The sequence below is a fragment of the Alternaria postmessia genome, assembly GCF_024291825.1.
Source record: "Alternaria postmessia strain BMP 2775 chromosome Unknown scaffold_155, whole genome shotgun sequence".
NCBI lineage: Eukaryota > Fungi > Ascomycota > Dothideomycetes > Pleosporales > Pleosporaceae > Alternaria > Alternaria postmessia.
In genome coordinates this window covers 23288-44943 of record NW_026260228.1, presented here as the reverse complement: position 1 = coordinate 44943, position 21656 = coordinate 23288, and the positions used below count along the sequence as shown (strand labels likewise).

Here is a 21656-nt window from a genome sequence, read left to right as displayed (position 1 = left end):
AGTCTCAGTTCGCGATTCTAAAAAATGTCTTGGCAGTCAATCAGGTCAGTTCACTACCTCCAGACTGACAGTTTGAACCGCAAAGATGAACTGACAACTGACTGATTGACTGATAGCAACTCTGGAATAAGGACGTCAGGAAATCCATCATTGGACAAATGTAGAAACATCTCGTATTCTGTCTCCTCCTCTATGCCGCGCGCTCCGAGGTACTTGCGGTAATAGCGCATTTCACTCAACACGAATTCAGTCACTCTTGCAGAGTAATCCAATGGGGGCTGATCTAGTGTGGCGCGAGGTGAGTACGCAGTGTCTGGCGCCGTGGTAGTCAGTGTTCGATGTGGCAGCCTGTAACCCAATGAAGAGACTTTCGCCATGATTGGGTTCACTTGTTGATCAGACATATGCGGAATCGAAACTTGTTGTGGCATGTTGCCAGTCAGCTGTTGGTATAGCTTGTTGCTAGGGGGATGTTGCTGTCGTACTATGTCGATTGGATGTCTCTTCTGTAGCAAAGAGTTGTGATTGATGACAGCTTGTTCCAGGCCCATGTTGTCGCATTTGCCCACTTCGGGGAACTTTTTGCCGATGATCTTTCGGTAGATTCTCCCCAGGAGATGAGGAGACTCATAGTAGCCAGGTTCAGGCTCATAGGACTCATCCATGTACTCGGATGGAGTCTTCCCGCAATCTATCTCTTCGTCCATTTGATCGTAGAAGGCCTTTCGTCTGAGTGCGTGGACGAAATCCGGTTTCTCCTTTCGAATGCTGAATTTGGGATTGTTCAAGACTTGGCTTTCCAGATTAACCTCTTTACCAGACTTGGCATAGTCTACCGCTTCTGACAACCACGGCGATAGTTCCTTCACCTGCGGGTTCCTCATACCGTGCTCTTCTTGGTGCGGTATACCTTTTTGATGTGCTATACAATTTTGGCTCGCCATGCACTTTTGATCTGCCATGCACATCAGATGTTCTTGAAGGACGTCGAAACAGTCGTTCCGAATGTAATCACCAATAAATCTAGCGACACCATTGATGTCGAACGGTTTGTTTGTACAAGCTCTGCTCGTGGCCTTGCTGCTGCTGCATGATTCGCTCTCGGTATAATTTGCAGGGGGGCTTGTGGTATATTCTGGCCCCAGGAAGCCGCAATCCTCGGTCACAACCTCATATCTGTCTCCGTCCAGATCTCCGCCGGCAAGCTGGTTGGGTAACGAAGGCTGCTCGTGTTGTGAGAAAAAAATGACGTTGTCCAGTTGAGGATGCAGCAACGCCTCGACCCGTTCTTTGGCTCTCAACCTGTCCTCGTTGTTTGTTACAATTACGCGTCAAAAGTTTTGCACCACTAGCGCCAAATCTCTCCCCCACCATCACCACCACCACAACAACAACCCACGATAACTATGCCAACACAGCGTATTTCTGGACGTGAGGTATCGCAAAACGCGCGCCGTAAGCCGAATATGAGTCCTGCCGAGCGCAATATCGCCATCGGGATGTGGCGAGCTGGCTGTTCAGCGGTTGAGGTGGCGGAAGCGTGCGGGCGCTCGGCATCAACCATACGACGCCTCATCAACAAAGCCACCACAACGGGCACAACAGAAGACAAACCACGCAGCGGACGTCCCCCAATACTGTCGAGGCACGCGCGCAAGCTGGTGTATCGAGCTGTGCGAAAAAATCCCAAGATAACGTACGCGGAGCTCCAAGAAATAGCCCAAGTGCACCCACCTGATGGCACCCCATCCGAGCCACCCAGCCGCTCCACGCTGTACAGGGTCCTCCGTAAGACTGGTTTGTTACACGTACGCTGCAAAAAGCGTCCAAAGCTGACCCCCTAGCGCGCTCGTAAGCGCTTAAAGTTCTGCAAGGACCATCGCCATTTCGCGTGGCATCGACGCACGCTTAAGTTCTCAGACGAGTGCTCTATTCAGAAGGGTTCCAATACAAATGACGAGTGGTGCTTTCGCTACAACGACGAGAAATGGAAGCCAAGGATGCTTACGGAGGTCCCAACTGCTGTCAAACCTGCCCAGATGGTGTGGGCAGCAATATGGCTCGATGAACGTGGGTGTCCTCGGCGGAGTGATCTCATCATAATGCAGCGAGATCCTGATGCTCCCCACGGTGGGTACAGCGCCCAATCGTACATCTAAGCGCTGCAACAAGGTCTTCTGCCTCACTGGAGAGCTTCACAGCTGTTCATGCACGATAACGCGAGGATACACACGGCGGGCGTAGTGGTAAACTTCATGGAAACCCACCATATTCAACCCATTGAATGGCCGCTGTACTCACCTGATCTCAACCTAATTGAACACCTTTGGTGGCATCTTAAAAGGCGTCTCCATACTTATTACCCGCGATACAACAACCTCTCAAAGGCAGAAGAGGAGTGGGATAGATTCTGTAACGCGCTGAAATTGTGCTGGCGGAGTATCCCCGGCGCTTTGATCAAAGCCCTTATCTTGTCCATGCCACGCCGAATTAAAGCTTGTATTAACGCCAAAGGATGGCACACAAGGTATTAGCTATCGACAATGGAATGCTGCTTCAAAACATTAAAAAAGATGCAGTTTTGGGTGAGTTATCACCCAAAAAAAGCATTGCCCAAAATGGTGTTGCGGCGCTTCGGCAGCTTGGCGCGCAAAACTTTTGACCTAGTACTGTACAAACCCTAGTCGAAGTTCAGTGACGCGTCTGATCATTACTGCCTCGATCTCTCGCTCGCTGAGCGCGTTGGCTATCTGAATGTCTCCGATATGTACGATCGGATCTCGATACAACAAGACCTTTCCATCGATTGTACGACCATGAGCACGCACAATAACTTGCATTCTGTCCAGAATTCCATAATCGTCAGTGAGACCAAGGACATTGTAACTTCCAGGGATAGGAATCTTGAACATGTCTCTGTCGCGGACGCGCTGACCTAACTTCGTGAGGTAGAGAGCCAAGAAGCTGTGGGGATAGTCCTCAGGATTGATGGCAGGGCTCAGATGCTTCAGCGTCACAGCCAGCTTAAGCAGATGATGTCTTTTGTCTGCACTACTGTGGTCAAAGTCATTGCTGATCCGGAAGATCTGTTGGAGATGTCCTAGACCAGTCGAGGAACCGTTGGCAAGCTCGTCGTAAGTCTTACCAAAGATTTCCTCGATCTTCCCCGTGTCTGCGCCGGAATCTTCGAAGGCTTTCAGTGCAGAGTCAAAGAACAAGCACTGGTGTTGTTCACCCGTTGAGTAAACGACCCTTAGCTGGCATTCCGCGCTCTCCGGAGTCGTGAACTTCATTTGTGACTTCCTTAAGAGCATTTCACATCGTTTGCCTTCGTGTATGAGCAGAGAGTCTGCGGCGGTATAGACTACACCCTTGACACCACCAAAGCGAATCTGGAACGCTCGTGGGTGCTGCAGTCGCACATTAGTTGATGGCCTTAACCTGTACTAGGGAGATCTTACTGTTGAACTTGCTGATCCAAGACTACGGTTTATAGTGTGGCAAAGCTTCTTAGAGATTATGCCGCAGCCATCTGTGTTGGGGAACTTTGACTCTGGGGGTATATCAGGTCGGATTGCCACTTCGTGTTCTTTCAAATTCGTCACCCTCTGGGATGTTGTGAACGCAAGAGAGACTCGAGCACCCCACTTTGACGAATTGTTGCTCAAACTTTCGTTGCTTCCACAATCCCACTTTCCGATCTCGTCTCGAATGCTGTGAGCTGTACACGCGGGAGTACTGAATTTCCCACGGAATGGCGCAAACGTACATGTCGTCCATGGCCACCGGCATGTTAGAAGGGTACGGTCTGCGCGAAGGCAATACCACAGCGTCTTTGGAATTCTTTCGTTCGTAGAATTGTGGGGGTCTGGCCATGACGAAGTACATCACCCGAAGCTTTCTACGATCATTTTTCTGTTCCTCAAATATGAGACCACGTATGTTGGCTTCATGGATATCCATCCACTCTTCCCTAGATTCTACTGCTTCGCCTGAGCATGGCAAGCTCACTCGGAATCTCCGGGGCCCGGCTTCTGCAATGTAACTGAATTCTTTGCGACCTTTCCAGGAATTGTAGTTCCACGTCCGAGCAATTTCGAACCGATTTTTCTTGTCGAAAGCACCGCAAGAGACCTTGCGTACGAAGCCTATCGTACCATGTTGTAGCTGGGCCCTTGTTTGTTTACCGCCCGATTCTGGCTCGTCACCTACAGCCGCGGTGCTGTCGCCGTCATCGGGATGTGTTGCTGGTGGTAGCATGGTGTGTCCCGCCGCTGGAGAGGGAGATGCCGCTTCGATCGTGACTGGTATTGGCGGACGGAAGGAAGCGTCTCTATCGCTGGGCATTGAACTTGCATTCGGCTCGTTCGCCATGTTTGGCCGTACCCTCAGAGATAGAATGATGTAGAATACTGCATTATCGCCCACAGGTAGCAAAGGTTCACTCCTCCTGATAGTGACCTATCTCGTAGGCTGTAGCAATCGCGTCAACAATTTATGAGATGAAGAAATGCAGGATAATGTATAGGCAAGTAGGAAACAATATCTCTAATGCCCTACTGCCCCCTCAGCTGAGGGGTATCAGCCCATCACTGAAGGGAAGAATACAGGGCGCGACTCACAAGGCTGAAGCACTGCGGTGACGATCCTATGCATGCCAGTCACGAGCCATCATTGGCAGAGAGCGCCTCAGCGCTTCTACACCCAATTACTCAACTTCCGGCAATCAGTGTTGTAGCCATGAGCCATAAGAGACAAGCCAACCATATACAGCTGCATATGGTGAAGCCGAGTGTTTGCATATACACTTCTACCGCGATACGACATAGTGTAACTCGACAGCCTTGTGCCTACGTCTCATCACTAACACGTCCATCAAATCAATAGACGAGGCACCTAGGATCTTAGTCACCATCCACACCATCCAGACTTAGCCTCAGAGGCTCTTCATGCTTCTAAACCTTATTTCATGCTTAATATTGTACATTCATAACGCGCTATGTAAAAGCGACTCAACCCCTTTAGTAATGTAAGGGAGAAGGAAAAAAGGCGAATTTCACAACGCCATCTCGCCCAGATATGACAAGACACATGCGTGCTTTTCATCCGCACACAATCAATCATGTCAACCCGTTGTCAACCACACACCCTAGCTAATACACCCCCGTTCCTTTACGCAGGTATAGGCGGCCCGGGCGGTCCACTCCCACTCCCATCACCACCACCATTCCCCCTCGGCGGCGGTAAAATAGCAGTCGAAAGCGGATTCTCGGGAATCTTAATCGGCGCATTAGGCATAGCCTTCAACCTCCCCGGTAAATCCTCCCCTCTAATAACCTTCAATATCTCCTCCTTATCCAACGTCTCATACTGCACAAGCGCATCAGCCAGCTTATCCAGCTCCGCCCTCTTGCTCAACAACAACTGTCTCGCACTACTCTTGGCCTCGTCAATCAACCGTCGGACCTCGTCGTCAATGAGGCGTTTGGTTTCTGGCGATACCATTTCGTAGTTTGATTTGAAATCTACGTTGCCGAGCTTGTCGGAGAAACCGCAGGCTGTGACCATGTTGTAGGCTAGGGAGGTGGCCTGTTGGATATCGCCCGACGCGCCGTCAGCCACATTGTCCGCGCCGAACACGATTTCTTCAGCCATTTTGCCGCCCATAGCTACTTGCAGCTGGCGGATGTATTGTTTGCGTGTGTGGTGGTGGTCCTCTTGTGGGAGGAAGAATGTGATACCTGCAGCATGGCCTCTCGGCAGAATAGTAGCCTTGTGCACGGTGTTGAAGCCCTGAGTAAAGAGACCAACAAGTGCGTGACCGCCTTCGTGGTAAGCGGTATGGATCTTGTCTTGGAGGGGAACGGCGCGCGACTTCTTCTCAGCGCCCATGGTAATCTTGTCCTTGGCCCATTCCATGTCATTGAGAGAGACGAACTTTGATTGAAGCTTGGAGGCGCGGATAGCGGCGGAATTTGCGAGGTTCTCTAGCTCGGCACCAGAAAAGCCTGGGGTGCCGCGGGCGATGGACGAAAGATCGATATCGGGAGACAGGCGGATCTTCTTGGTGTGGTACTTGAGGATGGCAAGTCGGCCACCAACGTCAGGGAGTTCGACCTGAACATGGCGATCGAAACGACCGGGACGGAGTAGAGCTTGATCGAGAAGTTCAGGGTGGTTGGTCGCAGCAATGAAGATGACACCGGTGCTTTGGTCAAAACCATCGAGATCGTTCAGAAGCTGGTTGAGGGTCTGGCGGTGGTAGTTGGCGTCGCGTGACTTGCGCTTTCCGCCTATCGCGTCGAGTTCGTCGATGAAGACAATGGCAGGAGCCTTGGATCGAGCAGCCGTGAACAGTTCGCGGACACGCTTTGCTCCGACACCGACGTAGACCTCGTCGAACTCGGAACCAGACATGTAGAAGAAGGGGACGCCGGCTTCTCCTGCGCAAGCACGAGCAAGCAGTGTTTTACCAGTACCGGGGGGGCCAACGAGAAGTACACCTTTGGGAAGTCTGCCACCGAGCTTGTTGTACTTGTCGGGGTTCTTGAGAAAGTCGACAACATCGAGGAGTTCCTCCTTGGCCTCGTCGCATCCGTGAACATCGCTGAAGCGGGTGGTTTGCTGCTCAGGGCGGACTTCAGCAGTAGTACCGCCGCCGACCTTCTTGAGGACGCCGCTGGTCTCGACGAAGAGTGTGATGAGAATCAGGGAAACGTAGCAAGCCAGGGCGAAACCGAACATCCACCGCACCCACTTGAAGACGACGTTCATCATGGACTCTTCTACAACGACGTAAACGGGGTCGGCCTTGACGCCAGTGCCGCCCGTGGTCCTTGCGACCTGAGCGTTACTAGCATTCGCACCGACAGCCTGGCTGATAGCCTGTCGCTGTTGCTCGTTGAGACCCGACTGTGCGCCGCCTTCCTGTCCCGTCTTTGCCAAAGCATTGTTGTAGATCTTGTTGATTATAGCGCTGGTAGCGAAACGTCCAGTGTTGTACCGGTCGACGATGACTTGGTGCATATCGGCGCGCACGAGTGCAGAGTAGAAGGCAGCCTGAGCCGGTACGCTGTTGGGGCTGGCGTTCGCAGCCTGTTCGAGTCGAGCGAGTTGGTCGTAAGAGGGTTTACCGAAGAGCGAGCGCTGTTGGACGAGGTTCAATCCGAGCATGCCGGGCTTGGCCAACTGACGAATGTGCGAGAGCGGGCCGTTGTGCGACATGGTAGTGTATTGCCGTGTTTTGAGAGAACCGAAGGGCGAGGCCATGAGGAAGGGATTGCACAGTCCGATGCGCGGTGCTGCAGAGTGTCAGTACGACGGGCCAACTTGACTCCTCTCGGCGACTGACCTGCGGATGTGCCAGAAGTGACAGATGTGGGTTTGGGAGCCTGAGACAGCGACGATGCTGAGCGACGTGCATGCGCGCCAGCTGTCGACATGGACTCAGATGCTGTGATAGTCGAGAGCTGCCTCATACCGGCAGCCGCGGGCTTTCGCCCAAGGGCCTGCCACTGAGATCGCATGACAGTGGACATGGTGGGCCACAGTCCTGAGGTGACAGAAGCGACGTTCTACATCTTTATAAGTAGGGGTTCAATGACGCGATGTCGGACTCGTGGCAAAACGTACCTGCAGAGCGCCGGCCGCGTGGAAGGCCAGGGCAAAGTATTAAGCAGCGGCAGAGGCCGCAAAGTCTATGAAAAGCACCAGATGGAAGAAAAGGAACAGGCGCGCGTGGGCGGTTGTGAAATCGTAGCGGCGAGATGCCACTGAGCGTTAATGGTGAAGCACAGTATGGAAAGCGACAGAATAGGCCAGTGCTCAGATGGATCGTCAATCCGAGAGACCCTTGCATATCTCCGCTTGGCGATACATCTGACGTTGTCCACCTCTCGACATCGGCGTGACATAAGCAGACGACGACTTTGCCAAATCTACCCTGCTATCGTCTTGCGCCAGCTGCGCCGTCACATCTTCATTCAATACGTAGTGCAGTGCGCTGCGACTGCGTGTGTGTTCCGGCGGGCCCAGGACCACTGTATTGATGACGTAGGTGCCCAAAGCATTGCTGTTAGATTCCGAGAACCACGAATAGTCAAATGTTCATGCGTGAGGATGTACCGTGCACAAGGTATCCAAGTGTGTCTAGCTCTAGGTTGGAGAAGATGCAGTTGTTAAAGTACGGCGCACCTCGGCTGGCGGGGTAAGAGCCTCATAGCTCATCGCGTGTTACGATCAATTTACAAACACCTTCATCATTCCAAAATTTACACTACTGTATACGATCATGGCAGCTCCAAGATGGAAGAAGTTATATGAATATGCAGCATGTGACGTACGCTCACCTTACCTGACTGTACCCAGAATCATGGCTAAACATGCATAGCTCGCTGATGGTCTACTGAAGCTGCATGTCCCAGGCGCGGGCTTCCTCGCTGACATCAGTACGACTTGGCTGTTCAAACCCATGTTGAATTAACCGTTGACTCTATCGTCAGGACCGCTGCTTCACACATCCAGCATACCAAAGCCTGAGCCGAGAAAGGTCCTCGCGCCTGCATCAACCTTTCTCATGATCCCTAAAGCGACCAAATCCTTCCCAACCCCACCCAAGATGTCAGACACTATGCCAGCTTCCAACCTCTCAGACTCCAGGCCGTATGCAGACTACACCGAGAGCGGCACCATTGTAGTAATCAGCCAACCCGCGGGACAATCGTGCGCAGTTGTCGGGGGTATCATGGCAGCGCGCATGCAGCATCTAGGTGCAGAGGGAATTGTAGTCGACGGTCGGGTGCGAGACATTACGGCTCTTAATCAGACGCAGCTTCCCGTCTGGTCCAAAGCGACATCTGTCATTGGCGCAGGGGCTGAGACCAAGTTTCATGCATACAATGTGCCGGTAAGGATTGGCGAGACGGTGGTTGAAGCAGGCGACATCATAATGATAGACCCATTTGAGAATGGTGTGGTCGCGGTGCCTCAGGGCAAGGTGGAGGAACTACTCGAGTTGCTGCCTAGGCTGGTCGAGGCGGACGAGAAGGTGGTTGCGGATGTCGGAAGCGGCCTGAGTGTGGAAGAGGCATTCAGAAGGCACAGGAACTAGCCACAGCCAGTCCGTACTGCAATAGCACTCTGTTGGAGAAATACAGGGTGTGTGGTGCGGCCAAGTCAGAGACCACTGAGATGGCTTAGAATTACATGACGCCGCTAACCTCAGGAATGCTTGGCGCCGCCCATTTTCGTGATGCCGACCTCTCGCAGCTCTCCAAATCATCACCCACTCCTCCGCTACCACCCGCACCCCAACTCGAGGACCCCCAATTGCCCCGGAGCATTCACAATGGGTATCACCGACTTCTTCACCGACGTCTGGGAGACCTTCTCCCACCCCTCGGCCGATGCCGAGGCGCCTGTCCAAGGTGGCTCCAGCACCCAGACGCCCGCTTCTGGCACCGACGAGGAGAGCGCCGAAGAAGCCGATGTCAACAAGCAAGACGCAAAGAGTGGCGGCGACTCCGGAGAGCAAGGACACAAGCCCAGTGGTGATGATGAGGATGAGCCAGAGGAGGACGAGGAAGAGGAGGAGACGCCGGACCCCAAGGAGCAACTCGAGAAGGGTAAGTTATCCCGGACCCAGGAACAAAACACCCGTCGCTTGAGTGGCGCATTGCGGCTCTAGATGGCTACGGTTGGGGACGCATTCTCCGATAAAGGCACCTACAGAATCGAACCACCGCATGCCTAGAGCCATCGCAGAGAGCACCGCGGCTAACAACCTCATGCAGAATGCGCCGAGTCCAAGGAATGCCACGGCCCCAAGCACCACTACGACGAGTGCGCTCAACGGGTGACAGGCCAGATTGAGAACGACGGCAAGGCCAGCGAGGACTGCGTTGAAGAATGTATGTCAATCTTCCACTCCCCAGCGTCACCCCCTCTTCCTCCCTCTAACATAACCACAGTTTTCCACCTTGCTCACTGCGCATCCCAATGCGCTGCCCCCAAGCTCTTCGCTCAGCTCAAGTAAATCGCCCCCAGCCGATCCTCGTCCTTCTTCCTATAGCGAATACCCATGTGTTGGTAGCAGGTAGTTGGAACGTAGCCGTTTCGGAAATGAATGCAAGCATCAAGACATTATCACATGCAGTGGATGACTGTACATATTAGAGCCCGTGTTTAGAATATCACTGTACTTGTATCTTGCCTGAGTCAAACATTGGTACACATCATCGAGAACATGTCGTAACACAGCGTGTTGGTCATATGCGGACATGAATCCCATTACGTACATGACAAAGACAGAGCCAAGAAAAAACCAGTCCCTCCCAAACAGCCCAGACCAAAGGAAAATCCTAGCCTACGACGAGTATCCCTCATCATAGTCGTTGTCGTCATCGTCATTCTCGTAATCCTCACCAGAATCCATATCCTCAAGTAGTCATCGCTCCGCTCCCGGAACCCCACCATTTACTTCCACATCACCCCTCTCTCCAGCACCACCAACAACAACACTATCGCCATCGACATCCTTCTTCAATCTCCCCTCTCTACTAGCGAACCCCAGCCGCTCCACCCCCAACATAAGCGGCAACGGCAACACCAATGCACAGACCACAGCCTGGAAAACCAACGCCCAGAACATATGACCAGGCGGTCTATCCCCTCCCTTGGCCGCCTGGCCCCTACCCGCCTTCTGCACCTGTTCCAGATCCACTGGCCGACCATCTTTAAGCTCGTTCATAACGACGATGAAGATGCCGCCAAAGACCTGCCCACCAACCCAGCAGATAGTACTCGACACCTCTGGCGAAGCGGGAAAGCTAATCTCGACCAGGTACTCCAGTGCAATGGGCAGCAGGCTAAACGAACACGCGCCCAGCACCGCACTAAGCACATACGGCGCTGCAATGCTGCGCGTCTGCGGCGCCCAGATCATGGCTAGATACGCGGCTGATAGGATCGGGCATAGGATCTTTATCCCGAGGAGGTAGGCGTGCGTTTTGTCGGCGATGGGCGAAGTGATGGCACATGCGACGAGGCCGACGACGATGAGGACGGCGCCGCAGATTCCCGCTTCGTCCTCGGTGTAGCCGTATGGGTACAGGATTTGGTTGAGGAGAGAGGTGAAGGCGTTGAAGAAGCCGGTGTAGATGCCAAAGGTGAAGAAGACGAGGTAGAAGGATGGGGTGCGTAGCATTGTGCTGAGGGAGGTGGAGATGGGGGTTTTGCTTATGGCGGATGAGGCGCTGGGTGGTGAGGGGGGAGAGGCGGGTATGAAGAATGACTGTTTGATGTTAACTTCATGTTCAGACCTGGGTTGGGCATGCATAGGACGAGAGGAGGGTACGGCGGAAGACGTACCGGAATACAGGCTGCGGTTGCTATACACGATACAATCAACACTGTAGTCGGTACATCACCCAGGAACGGGTTGATCAACGACGCAAGCTGTGCCGTCACGTTAGTATGTCTTTTTGCGATCTACCTCTATTGTTCAAAGTGCATAACATACCGCTGCCCCAAACGGATTCGCCAAACTCGCCAACGCCGTAGCCCCTACCCTTCCTCCCTCCGTAAACCACATATCGCTATACCGCGTCGGCGCTGCTAGCACAAAAGGCTGCGCAAGCCCCGTCAATATCTGTCCGACCATGACCACGCTGAAAACGTTTGTCTTGGTCCCCGCATACCTGATCCAGTTCCCCGCCAAGAGTAAGACGGAGGCGGCGATGATGGAAGGTTTAGGGCCCCTGTGCAGGAGGTAGATTGTCAGTGGCGTGGACACTGCAAAGGCGAAGAGGAAGGCGGTACTGAGCCAGTTGATGGTGCTTTCGAGGACGTTGAAGTATTGGGAAGATGTGGTGGATATGGGGGCAAAGGTCAGCCACTAGTGATTGATTGTTAGTCAATGGTATCTCGCGCCTCCCGTTGTCTTCAACGACAAGAAGTCGTCTTTGGGACATTCGGTCATAGTGGCATTAGTAGCTCTGTCGAGTTTTAAAGCGTGCGCGGGACCCTGACCCTAAAAGACCCTTTCCGTACCAACCACGAAGAAGCAACGAAGTCAACTTACATCCCAACTAACGACGATGTTCAACAACACCAACTGTCCCAAGCCAATCCACCGTCTCTTGTACACCTTGTAGTGCATGTGGCTGTAGCTCTCCTTCTTCTTACCTGACCCGAATCTTCTCTTCTTGTGTTTCGGTCGCTGCTCACGTGCCTCATTCCCATCTCCTCCGCCATGTTCAACGCCGCCGGCAGTCCCATCTCTTCCAAAGTCGACTCGTCGCGAAGACGACGAGATGCCTAGCTCTTCGTCTTCCAATGCAGCATCTTCGGAAAGATGCGCGGCGTTCTTGAGCATGGCATCGTGGGTCTGGGTGTGCGATAAGTCGGCCATGGTCGTTATACGGATGCTCTAGCCGACGACTTCGTTCCTTGGACTTCCAGGGCGCGCTGCGCGGAAAGGGTACCCGTTCCTCAATATATAAGCGCAGTATTGATCGCTCGGGCCAAGATCAATGGACAACGGTGGCCGTAGGTTCCCACGGGAGGCCAAAAGCAGATATAAAGTTGGTGTTTGTGGGTAACTTTGTTTCTTCTCCAGGGTGCGCGCTGCGCACAAAACGGTTCCCGTCTCTTGTTGGATGTCGCTGTCCCAGTGATGACGCCCAATCAATACGTGGGACAGATAGCCGCGAGATTCCGAGGCGCGCACCAATGTTGCAGAACCAGCTGTGCAATCAGTGCCGTCGTTGTTGTCGTTCTTATCGCATCCGCGGTCGCAAGACGCCCGAGTTTGACATGTGCGACTACTGGAGAGCCATTGGCGTTGGCTAAATCATTGCCTCTGGATGAGGCAAGGGGTGAGCTAGTCGGGACGGACTTGCCGCCTTATTCAGCGCTAGTGGGCCGTTCTTTTGCTGCAGGTGCACGCAGGTGTATCCTGGGAACTAGCCTCGCACATTGCTTTGCGCTGGGGTGAAGCAAGTCTGCTGACGCCTTGTCTCCGTGCGCACTGGTAAAGCTGCTGTTTTGGGAAGAGGTGGGAGGGCGGGGAAGGACAGGGATCGACTACGCGACTGTGTTGGGTTGATAAGACGAGGAAGTTGGAGGTCGGCGTGCATGAATGTGTACGTGATTTATCCGGGTAGGAGATGAAGTGATGAAATAGTTGAAGATAGTTGCGCGAGGCTGAGATGTGGCGTTCTAGCTGATTCAACGATGGTGGGGTGTCACGAGTGAAGTGAGCACGTGGAAGGCGGCCTCCGCTCCAAGGCTGCGTCTTCGTGAGGTAACCAAGTAAGGTTTCAAGCATCAACGAAGCCATGTCAACATCAACTTACCCTATCTACGATGCTCTGCCGGACGACAGCGACCACTTGCGTCTTCTTACGGTTCATGCTGATGGCGTGTCTGAGCCTATTCGATGCACCATGCGAACTGTCAGCTTTCGCAACAAGCCTTCTTATGAAGCTCTGTCGTACACGTGGGGCGACTCTGCCTCCAACAAGCCGATCAACGTGAATGGCCTCACAATTGAAGTCACTACGAACCTCGAGCAGGCGTTGCGACACTTGCGTAACGCGGAGCAAGATCTCGTTCTATGGGTAGACGCTGTCTGCATCAACCAATCAGATGCAACAGAGAAATCCCATCAAGTTGCCTTCATGGGCAAAATTTATGAACAATGCGCTCAAGTGCGGATCTGGCTGGGATGTGATAGCTCTAGATGTAGCCTCACACGATCCTCATCTCATGCGAGCAATGCTGAGGACGAAAGCCACGGAGCCGTGGACCCATTCGAAATTGTGCACCATCTGGCCGACGATCGACACATCACAGAATGGCCATGTTTCATTACTCAAAGCGACCATGGACGGGATATGATTGTCTATGAGACCAACGATAGGTTTAACATCATCATTGCAGCATTCAAGGCTGTCGCCGAAAGTTCATGGTGGTCGCGCATTTGGACCGCCCAAGAAGCCATCTTGCCTGAGAGGGGCCTAATGACCTATGATATATGGTCGACTTCGCTACAGACCATAACAGATTTTGGGGCAAATCACCACCGCCACTTCACAGTGTGTTGTTCTAATGCTGTAGAACAGTTACCTTGGGGCTTCTTCACGTCACTGTCAGGGTTTGCGAGCATAACTATGTCTCTACACGGCACTCGTCACATGGATGGACGCAGCTCTATTAGACGATTTGACTTGCGAAAAGAGCATATAATCTATGGACACCGAGACTGTAAAGACCCACGTGACAAGGTCTACGGATTGTTGGGAATTGCTGAAGATATAGCTCTGAAGCCTGACTACACCTGGGCTATACACGAGGTCTTCCTTCGTACTGCATGCCACATGATTTACCATGAAAGGGGCACATTGAAGAGCTTGATGGGATTTCAGTATGGCCCAGCACCGGGAAAGTGGGCATCATGGGTGCGCCAGTTTGATACATCCTTCAGTATCTTCGATTCCACTATCGCTATCAATAGGGAACATATCTATGATTCTGCCATCTTCAATGCTTCCGACGATCATCAGTCGAAAGGCGTGTTGCTTATGCGACAGCCGCGATCAGGGAGTCCTCAAGCGAACCAGGTGGGGCTCAAGGTTGAAGGCACACGAGTTGGGACCGTTGGCTCTGTTTCGCAAGTGACAAACAACCACCAGTCGATGGAGCAATACATGGAGTTTGTGCTGGATGCACTCCACTGGCATGGGATTGATATTGCAGCCGATTACCATGCTTGCAATAATCCCTCCGGCGAAGGAGGTAGCTATCCAGATAATTTCGTAAGGTTCTGGAGAACACTGTTAGGAGGCCTGGATATACCACAGAACGCCGGCACACACCCCGCTTGGTCGACCAAGTTCACTACTGCCTCGATGTGTCGGCTAGATGGTTTCCTTTCATGTGTCCGAGACGGCGTTTTTCTGGACTCGGCGCTCAACGGGAAGATCGCGATTGCGACGTATATGAGGTGTTGTTTCGAAACTAGTAACAGTGGCTATGGTCTCTGCTATCCGACTGCTTGTGTTGGAGATGAAGTGTGGGTACTAAACGGTAGCAGGGTACCGTTCATTCTTCGACCCACTTATTTGAATCAAGAAGAACGAGAAGCATTGAAACCCTTCGATGAGCAAGCCTTCCGAATGGATGGGAAATTTGTTTTCAAAGATGATAATCAGCCTGGCAACGCGCCTGAAGGATACTACGAATTCATCGGCGACTGCTATCTTGACAGATTCATGCACGGCGAAGCAATGCACAACGACGCATTCCAGGAACAAACCATCGTGTTGGTGTGAATGGTAGAGGGCCTGCAAATCAGAAAGGGATGTCTCAGTGACTGATCGATTGCTCTCGTGGTTGACGCAAAGGTCAGCCTAGAGTCCATGAGCTCTCCCTTCCTGGATATAGTGCTCGACTATGTATACAAGTAGGCGGCGCTGGAACGTGGCTCGATTTCATTATCCGCTCTCACCAAAACAACCAAAATCCTACTGCCTCGGTCCATAATGGCCAGCTTCCGCGCCTACCGAAACACGGCCCCGGCACCAAAAAGTATCAACGTTATCTTTGATCAGTACTCATCACCAACTGTTGCTTTATCCTCGGCCGCGAGCGAATACCAGCCACACGAGAGTCCTCCATCTGGTGACGAACATGCCTATCTGAGCATGCCCTCATCACCGCCGTCATATACGACTTCGTTATCTAATCTATTCAACGCTGATTGGTGATACTCGACACATTCAGGCTATGCTGATCGCGCTCAGCTATCGGTCGTAATTCGCTAGCTGTTCCGTCGCTCAGCCGAATGGAAGTCTCGAGGGGTAATCTATCGCCCAGTGTTCGCAGCATTGTCCATACAATAGCCTTCTCTAAATTTGATCAGCGCTCGACATGTGATAGAGGTCGAACATCAAGCAGTTTCTCGGGTGTAACACTTTTTTGATATGTACGCGCTTAATATTTGACTCACATGCCCGTCCAGGTTGGAAGAGCGTTCTATCGTCGACTCGGCTGCGATTAATGGCGCTGTAGACCATTTCGCACACCGTATTACGAAAGATCTCAGGTCTTTCTTACCATCCATACTTGCGCAAGATACGCATACCTAGTTAGCGCCTTCCTGTTGAAGCCGTACTCCGCCTCTTTGCTCCGAACTTTCTTGTCCTTGAAGGTCAGTTCACCGCACTCGTTACCTATATCCTCAAACTCAAATTTCATCTCTTCAACGACATTAATGATCTCCTCCAGACTGAGCTGCACAAAAGGCCCGGTACCATAGAGGAGTGGGCCAAAGTTAATCCATCTACCGCCAGGCTTCAGCAGTCGGTGAATGGTGTCGAAGTAGGCCATGAGATTGCGGGCCGTGTCTATGAAGAAGTGAGTGACGATGACGTCGTAGTGGCCTGATTGATCATTGAAGGCGGTGTTGAAATCGCCCTCGACGAGCAGTACGTCGGGGTTGGGGGTAATATTGGGCACTGTGACACTTCGCGTCATGTCGACTTTCGTGGCATGGTGCGACATTGCTTCGATGAAGGGGTGTATGGTGACAGCATTCGCATGCCTTTGCGCTTCCATGTAGCGATAACCAACGTTCATAAACATCGACCACTCGTTGATCGTCACCTCAAACCCTGTTACAAGGTCAGTAGCCGTGCCGTACATGGTTTGGAACAAATTCACCTCCAAGATCTGCAACATCATGGCCCAGCCGACCGACTCCAGAGCCTGGCAGTAGTACTTTCAGAGATGCACCATTTGGAGACTCTGCTTTAATGGCGCGCAACGTGCTCAAGATGCATGGAAAGGCTTCGCTTCTCTCCTTGAGACCTTCGTCGGCCCAATCTCGTACGAAATGCTTTAATGTTTGAGCCGTCGCAAATTTATCTGCTTGCCGCTTGTCCTTCTCGGCTTGCTTGATGTGCTCGTCTAACTCCGCCTGGTCGATACTGTAGAACTCCATCGCATGACGAGCGATGCTCCGCGAGACAGCCGCGTTGACGTATATCAGTTCTTCGATTTCGTCTAGCTTCTTTGTATAGCCAACCGCCTTCTCCAACACCTATGGCATCATCAGCGATTGCGAGAACAACGTCCATGGTCAGCTGACCTTCTTCTGCTTCTTTCCAGTGCTTTTGTACAAGCTTCGCCATCGGTCCAACTCGGCCATGTGACGTTCGCGGTAACTGGTATATGCCCACAACGCTTCGAGAAGTCGGTATCGCGGATGGCTCGTGCCCCATTTACCGCTCTTCTTATCCATCCTCTTGAGGAGGTGCGCCTTCTCTTGTCGGTGGCGAGGTGAGTCGTCGCCGTTACTCGAGGGCATGGCACCCATCATCATCGGATCCTGTGCTATATGCGCGTCGTCAATGGCCATGTTGACTTGGGCGGCGCCCGGTGTGCTACCTGTCACATGGGCTTGGCTCTCTCTACTCGGTGTGCCGACGTTGGCCAAAGCCACTGAGCTGAGGCCGGCGAAGATGAGTAGCAACGATGGCTTCATTCTGAAGTTGACTAAGCCATCAAATGGTTCCAAACCGATGCGCTGGATGAACGGATTGAATTCGAATTTTATGAATGAGTACCGTGCTGGCGCCAAGCAGCTATGAATGCTAAGCGGTAGGATTATGCATACTGTGGACTCTCACGTAGAACATATCAACTTCGAGAAGATGACGGTACGAACATCTGCGAAAGATGCGGAACACCAAAGATGAAACAACGATCAAGGCGACATTACGTGTTGTCGCTCCAGGCCTCGGGTATCGTAATGCCTCACGAGAAGCATGCAAGTGGGATACGTTGAGGGATGGCTTTGCGCGATATGTTATCCTGGAAAACCGCTCATGCTATCGCGATATGGTGATGGTGTTCGAGGATGTACAAAGGCAGTAGCGCAAAGGCGTAGAGAGTGCACGGGCCATCGCCCTACATAATCCGTCAGACTACCCCATGTGGCCGTCGGGACGCACCGCCTTCATAAACGACCCTAGACTACACACGGATCTCCAGGGAAGGTCTTGTAACCTTTGTTCTTCTGGAGCAGCTGTGATCAAGCAACTTGTTCCAGCCCTCGTCCGCTACACGATATGCAGCGCCATCGCGCTGAACAACATGAGAAGCAGTCCGGAGCATACGCTCCTACTTTTACTGCCACAACTAACACCCACACTGAGCGAATTCGCAGGCTATGTCTCTTCTCATCTTGATCTCCCAAACTTGATGGGTCCAATAATCATCCACCAGTAGCCGACAACATAGTCATAACAATCCTTGATCGAATGCAAGGTTGACAAGGTAAAATATCAGGACAGCTGGCCTAGAACGATCTAAAAAAGGCGCGGTGACTCTTCATACATGATTCGTCATTATTTCCAGTCTTTTGACTTCGTTCGGTTCGTCGTTTGCGTCATTGTGCAAGCAATCGAGTCAATGGCTCGATTCAAGCAAGCACAATGGCGAGATCGTATTCACAACTCCGAAGGGCTAATCAGTCGTTATAAACAATCGTGCGCCACTTCATTTTCCTCTTCCAGGAGCATTTCTGTTGACGTTAGCGCGTTTGAACTTTCTCGGGCTCACCTTCACTCTGACTCTCGCATAGTCGATCGCGACAACGACAACACCACCTCGCGCACACAACTGTCCCACCTCACCTACCCCGCTACGGTCGTCGTTCAAGACACACAAAATCGAGCTCGCCACTGCGCAAGACCACAGTATGGCTCGCCTGAGTGCTCCCGCCAACGTGACACCAAGAGCCGAGCGCAAGTCGAGCCGCTTCCGAGAGATCTTCAAACATCGACCCAGCTCGGGCGCATCCTCAAGCCCTGACGCCCTGACCAATTCGCTCCTACCCCCAGGATCAAGCCCGATGCCAATCCCGACTATGCCTCCAGGTTTCCGACAGGTCGGTTTGCTGCCCAGTGAGCGTTCCTCGCATAGCTCATCGCGGCTTTTGAAAGATGAAGAGGGTCGCTATATAGATACTGAATCAACAGTAGCTGAAGCACGAAGACAGTCAGTGAACAACGAATCTGCAACGCGCAATGATTCCAATGACCTGAACATTGTCAGTGCGACGCCCTCATATGTGCAACCTACACTGCCGAAGTCGAAGGTGGAGAACAGCGTCAAGAAGAAGGGTTCATTTTCCCAGTCGATGAGGCGCGTTCTTTCTCAGCGTTCAGCCCAGAACACAAACCAAGACATCGCCGCGACCCGACTGACCATGAGTGAGAGAATTCTTCCAACAACAGCGGGTGGTACGGACAAGCGGAGCAGCGTGCCACTGGACTCCTCTCACAAGATCGCAGAGGCTATGTATAGTGAGTACCTCTTCAAAAAGCGTCAAGTGAGACCTGCTAAATTCGAGTCAGATAAGGACAACAGGTCATTCACAGAAGGTGGTATTGACCATTTCGACTGCTTTGTGCAACAACATGGTAAACTAACGCGCTCTTCATACCCTGGGCTCAACTAATCAGTTCACAGGCAACCACAATTCTCCCAAGAACAGCGACCCAGCCGAAGACACCAGTCCCAAGAAGAAGAGTACAGATTTCGAGAAGATGCTTTTAGACGACTCTGTGGCCGATCTTCCCATGTCTGGGCAGATTCGACCTTCGGTCGAGACTGCCTACGGGCACGTGGAAACTGCGGGAGACGGACATAGCAGCCACCGCAAGTCCTTTGCATCCAATATCTTCCACGACGACAGATCCTTGAGCCAAAGCATTCGCGAGTACGTCACCAGCAAGATTGCAGAAGTATTGGCAGAACACGACCGCGCGCATCGTAGCAACGTTGATGCCAGATCCAACCCGTCAGTACACATCACGATCAGGGTTGACGGGATCGGTCTATTGGAAGCGGAGAAGCCTACTAGGCCCAGTATCAGCGATAAGAAAGACGACATGTCCGCCCAACCTAGCACGATCGGGCCAGTCACTATCACTAGTCCGCTGCTGGCAAGGAACGCCCAGATGGTTGTCCTGACATTGTACGCAGTGACTTTGCTCGGCGCATCGCTTTTGGGTCCGAGGAGTCTGCTGATCGTTATCTGGAGGATGGCGATCGCACTTGGTATGTACACTGCCGTGTTGCAACAGCTGAGTTGGACTAAGAACGTCGAGCGCGACGTATTCTTGGCGCCCATTTTCTTCTTTGCAAGCGTAGCGACCGGTATGGGCGAGCAGCTATTGAATCAGGTGCGCGTGGTTATAATTGCCATACTGGTCGAGATTCTGGATTGCGTTGTGAGGCGTGCTGATGTCCGGATGCATACAAAGTAGATGTGTTTCGGCAGCACTAAGGTTCATGGAGAAGGTATCTGTATGTAGCCTATGGAGATGCAGACCCATCGAAGGCTCAAGCACTACATGAATTAGATCCTGTAACGTAACTCTGTCTCATCTGAATGTTAACATTCCGTTCTTCTCAACTCTGCCGTGAAGATGCAGTGTAGTTCTAAGCATAGAGAAGAAATAAAATAGCCTTACTAAGACTCCATCGCCAATGTCCCACTTAGTTCCCTCTCTTCCACCACGACAGAGCCGACCCATGTGCCCCATCAACGACGCTAATTCTCCCTCTCCTGTGGACGACGCCTTCCCTCTTCGGCTTGCCAGTCTCCCATCAGGCTCCTATCCTCGCCCTCTATATTACCCAATGCGCGTCGGCGTGTATCGTTGGCTTCGCGATCTACTTGCTTATCCGCAAGGCGTCGCGCCTTTTCCCTTCTCTCGTTGTTCTTCTCCTGGACCCAGATCGTAGCATCTGTGAGTTTCGTGACGAGAAAATTCGCCATAGCGTGAGGAATGGATTCAGGGCCGTTTGGAGACATCGTGGTGTTCTTGTCTTCTCTTCTTTGATGAACAGTACTAGGCTAGAGTGTGATGTAAAGAGAGCGTGTGGTATGAAGTAGTGAGGGTGTCGAAGAGGTTCAAGTGCACGATCAAATCTGTGGAGGCAGCAGACTGTTTGTGTTTACTGGAATGCGCGCGTTGGCAAAGGTGAAGGGACCCTACATTTGCCTTCCATGGTTCGCGGTGGACCTATGAACCACATTTGATGTCGGTGCAGCCTACGACTCTCTTGCGTTGATCATCACCTACCTAGGTACCCTTATTCACTTGACCTGTCCGCTTGCAAAGCCTTTGCGCAACCGCGCTATAATCCTCCTGTATCAGTCAGGCATATAAACCTGCTGCCCTCCATACACATATATTCCTCCCAAAATTCGACGCAGGAACATCATTTAGTCCAGGCACTTGCTACTCATGACCAGAGTCGATACCGGTACTACGATAGAGGATCTAAACTCATCAGTCCGAAACGTGGTCTGAGTCTTCTGCGACACTGCAGACATCCATATCCGTGACCTGCATTCTCTCAGCGCCGAAAATCTTACCAAGCTGGCACGCAGTACTTTCCAAGACACTGCCGAGGTTATGGGAAGGCCATTACTCTAAATCTATCTAGGTACGTATCAGTATGGTCTCACTGAACCTTCATCAAAACATAGTTGACCAAGGACAAAGTGCATAAGCGATCCACGCTGGCTGAACACTCATCCTATCATAATGCTACGTGCTGGCTAGTTCAAATTTATC

At 52.2% G+C, this 21656-nt stretch overlaps 8 protein-coding genes across 8 annotated transcripts; 3 read left to right on the top strand and 5 right to left on the bottom strand.

Moving 5' to 3' along the window:
- Window positions 1-53: 53 nt before the first annotated feature.
- On the bottom strand, window positions 54-884 carry J4E82_010962 (uncharacterized protein; the record flags this gene model as incomplete). The annotated part of the gene is made up of 1 exon (XM_051737172.1): window positions 54-884. One exon carries the CDS (start codon window positions 882-884, stop codon window positions 54-56), a length of 831 nt encoding a protein of 276 aa, XP_051583080.1.
- A 1779-nt stretch (window positions 885-2663) lies between these two features.
- Window positions 2664-4260, bottom strand: J4E82_010961 (uncharacterized protein; the record flags this gene model as incomplete). The annotated part of the gene is made up of 3 exons (XM_051737171.1): window positions 2664-3410; window positions 3462-3714; window positions 3770-4260. The coding sequence occupies 3 exons, from the start codon at window positions 4258-4260 to the stop codon at window positions 2664-2666; spliced, it is 1491 nt and encodes a 496-aa protein (XP_051583079.1).
- Window positions 4261-5172: 912 nt separating this feature from the next.
- Window positions 5173-7538, bottom strand: J4E82_010960 (uncharacterized protein; the record flags this gene model as incomplete). The annotated part of the gene is made up of 2 exons (XM_051737170.1): window positions 5173-7301; window positions 7352-7538. 2 exons carry the CDS (start codon window positions 7536-7538, stop codon window positions 5173-5175), a joined length of 2316 nt encoding a protein of 771 aa, XP_051583078.1.
- Window positions 7539-8047: 509 nt separating this feature from the next.
- J4E82_010959 (uncharacterized protein) lies at window positions 8048-9109 on the top strand (the record flags this gene model as incomplete). The annotated part of the gene is made up of 2 exons (XM_051737169.1): window positions 8048-8052; window positions 8524-9109. 2 exons carry the CDS (start codon window positions 8048-8050, stop codon window positions 9107-9109), a joined length of 591 nt encoding a protein of 196 aa, XP_051583077.1.
- Window positions 9110-9346: 237 nt separating this feature from the next.
- On the top strand, window positions 9347-10033 carry J4E82_010958 (uncharacterized protein; the record flags this gene model as incomplete). Its single annotated transcript, XM_051737168.1, has 3 exons — window positions 9347-9623; window positions 9792-9908; window positions 9969-10033. 3 exons carry the CDS (start codon window positions 9347-9349, stop codon window positions 10031-10033), a joined length of 459 nt encoding a protein of 152 aa, XP_051583076.1.
- A 330-nt stretch (window positions 10034-10363) lies between these two features.
- J4E82_010957 (uncharacterized protein) lies at window positions 10364-12409 on the bottom strand (the record flags this gene model as incomplete). Its single annotated transcript, XM_051737167.1, has 5 exons — window positions 10364-10435; window positions 10478-11290; window positions 11368-11454; window positions 11519-11893; window positions 12080-12409. The coding sequence occupies 5 exons, from the start codon at window positions 12407-12409 to the stop codon at window positions 10364-10366; spliced, it is 1677 nt and encodes a 558-aa protein (XP_051583075.1).
- A 3692-nt stretch (window positions 12410-16101) lies between these two features.
- Window positions 16102-17545, bottom strand: J4E82_010956 (uncharacterized protein; the record flags this gene model as incomplete). The annotated part of the gene is made up of 3 exons (XM_051737166.1): window positions 16102-16673; window positions 16723-17101; window positions 17150-17545. The coding sequence occupies 3 exons, from the start codon at window positions 17543-17545 to the stop codon at window positions 16102-16104; spliced, it is 1347 nt and encodes a 448-aa protein (XP_051583074.1).
- Window positions 17546-18916: 1371 nt separating this feature from the next.
- J4E82_010955 (uncharacterized protein) lies at window positions 18917-20336 on the top strand (the record flags this gene model as incomplete). The annotated part of the gene is made up of 4 exons (XM_051737165.1): window positions 18917-18952; window positions 19064-19370; window positions 19422-19487; window positions 19537-20336. 4 exons carry the CDS (start codon window positions 18917-18919, stop codon window positions 20334-20336), a joined length of 1209 nt encoding a protein of 402 aa, XP_051583073.1.
- Window positions 20337-21656: the final 1320 nt, after the last annotated feature.